This window comes from Staurois parvus, unplaced genomic scaffold (genome assembly GCF_062004578.1).
Source record: "Staurois parvus isolate SC_StPar_1 unplaced genomic scaffold, SC_StPar_1.0 ptg000470l, whole genome shotgun sequence".
NCBI classification, from domain to species: domain Eukaryota; kingdom Metazoa; phylum Chordata; class Amphibia; order Anura; family Ranidae; genus Staurois; species Staurois parvus.
In genome coordinates, this window is record NW_028318266.1 from 3393625 (window position 1) to 3395146 (window position 1522).

At 36.1% G+C, this 1522-nt stretch overlaps 1 protein-coding gene across 1 annotated transcript; it reads left to right on the forward strand.

Annotated features, from left to right (window-relative positions):
* The first annotated feature begins 246 nt into the window (after positions 1 to 246).
* LOC149452563 (olfactory receptor 11A1-like) lies at positions 247 to 1198 on the forward strand. The gene has a single exon (XM_089689208.1). The coding sequence runs from the start codon at positions 250 to 252 to the stop codon at positions 1177 to 1179; it is 930 nt and encodes a 309-aa protein (XP_089545334.1). The 5' UTR covers positions 247 to 249; the 3' UTR covers positions 1180 to 1198.
* Positions 1199 to 1522: the final 324 nt, after the last annotated feature.

Below are 1522 nucleotides of genomic sequence, written 5' to 3' on the forward strand. Positions count from 1 at the left end.
AAGGTACCAGGGGCATCTCATGGGGCCCCCTACTGACCCCAGGCCCTCAAGCAGTGCTGGAGTTTCCAAATGGTCAGTCTGCCCCTGGCTTCAGCATATTATGCAGATTAATAATTCATTATATGCTATATTTAGTTCTATTGTGCAGTTTAAAAGAATGTATTTTCTGCAATAAATGTATGACAATGCTTCTGAATTGTAAAAAAAATACTGTATGTTCTATTATAATTTTCTTCTATAGTTTGAAAAATGAATGAGACACACATAACTGAAATTATACTCCTCGGATTTGAAAACCTACAAGATTTCAAGTATTTAGTTTTCTTTTGGTTCCTAGTCCTCTACCTAATGACTATTACTGGAAACATTGTCATTATTTTATTGGTGTTGACCAGTTATCGTCTTCGATCTCCTATGTTCTTCTTTCTTGGTCACCTGTCCTTTTCAGATGTGTTGCTGACTTCAAACATTGTTCCAGGCATGCTCCATGTAATATTATCAGAGGGTGGCATTGTGCTCCTTGGAGGTTGTTTTACTCAGTTCTTCTTGTATGGTTCTTCGGCAACCACAGAGTGTCTTCTCCTCTCAGCCATGTCCTATGACCGCTACCTCGCCATATGTAAGCCATTGCATTACACAACGATTATGGACCTAAAACTTTGTTTCTGTCTGGTTGTAATTTGTTGGTCACTAGGATTTGCCATAACACTCATTCCAGTTTTCTTAATGCAGACTTTATGGTTCTGTGGCCCCAATGTAATTGATCACTTTTTCTGTGACCTTAACCCCCTTCTTGAATTGTCTTGTTCAGATGCTTCCATAGTAAAATATGAGGTATTTGTATTTTCTAGCCTTTTGACAATTATACCATTTGTGTTCATCACCATCACCTATGTATATATTTTCCTGACCATCTTGCGGATAACCTCAGCCACCGGTAGACAGAAGACCTTCTCCACCTGTAGCTCCCATCTGGCTGTTGTATGTACCTATTATGGGGCACTGTTTGTCATGTATGTGGTTCCTTCAAGAGGACAATCTTTGAACATGAACAAGGTGGTATCTCTGATGTACACTGTGGTCACACCATTGTTTAACCCCATCATATACAGCTTGAGGAACAAAGAAATAAAATCAGTCATACGGAAATACGTATTTGTGTGCAAAAAAAAACAATAAAAAATGAATTACTAAAAAATGCTTTCTTAATTACTAGAGTCCTTTTTTAAGACCATACAGCTTGAGGAACAAAGAAATAAAATCAGTCATACAGAAATACATATTTGTGTGCAAAAAAACCCAATAAAAATTGAATTACTAAAAAATACTTTCTTAATTACCGGAGTCTTTTTTTAAGACCATAAAAAAATGATAAAGTAAATTAATTTGGTCAAATAAAAAACCAAGGGTTAATTTTGAAGTATTATGTAGCGATAAGGTTAATGGTGGTTTAGGTGTGCCGGATTTTAAGAGGTATTATCGTGCTGTACTGATTTCATGAATGATTGAGTGGATTTATAAT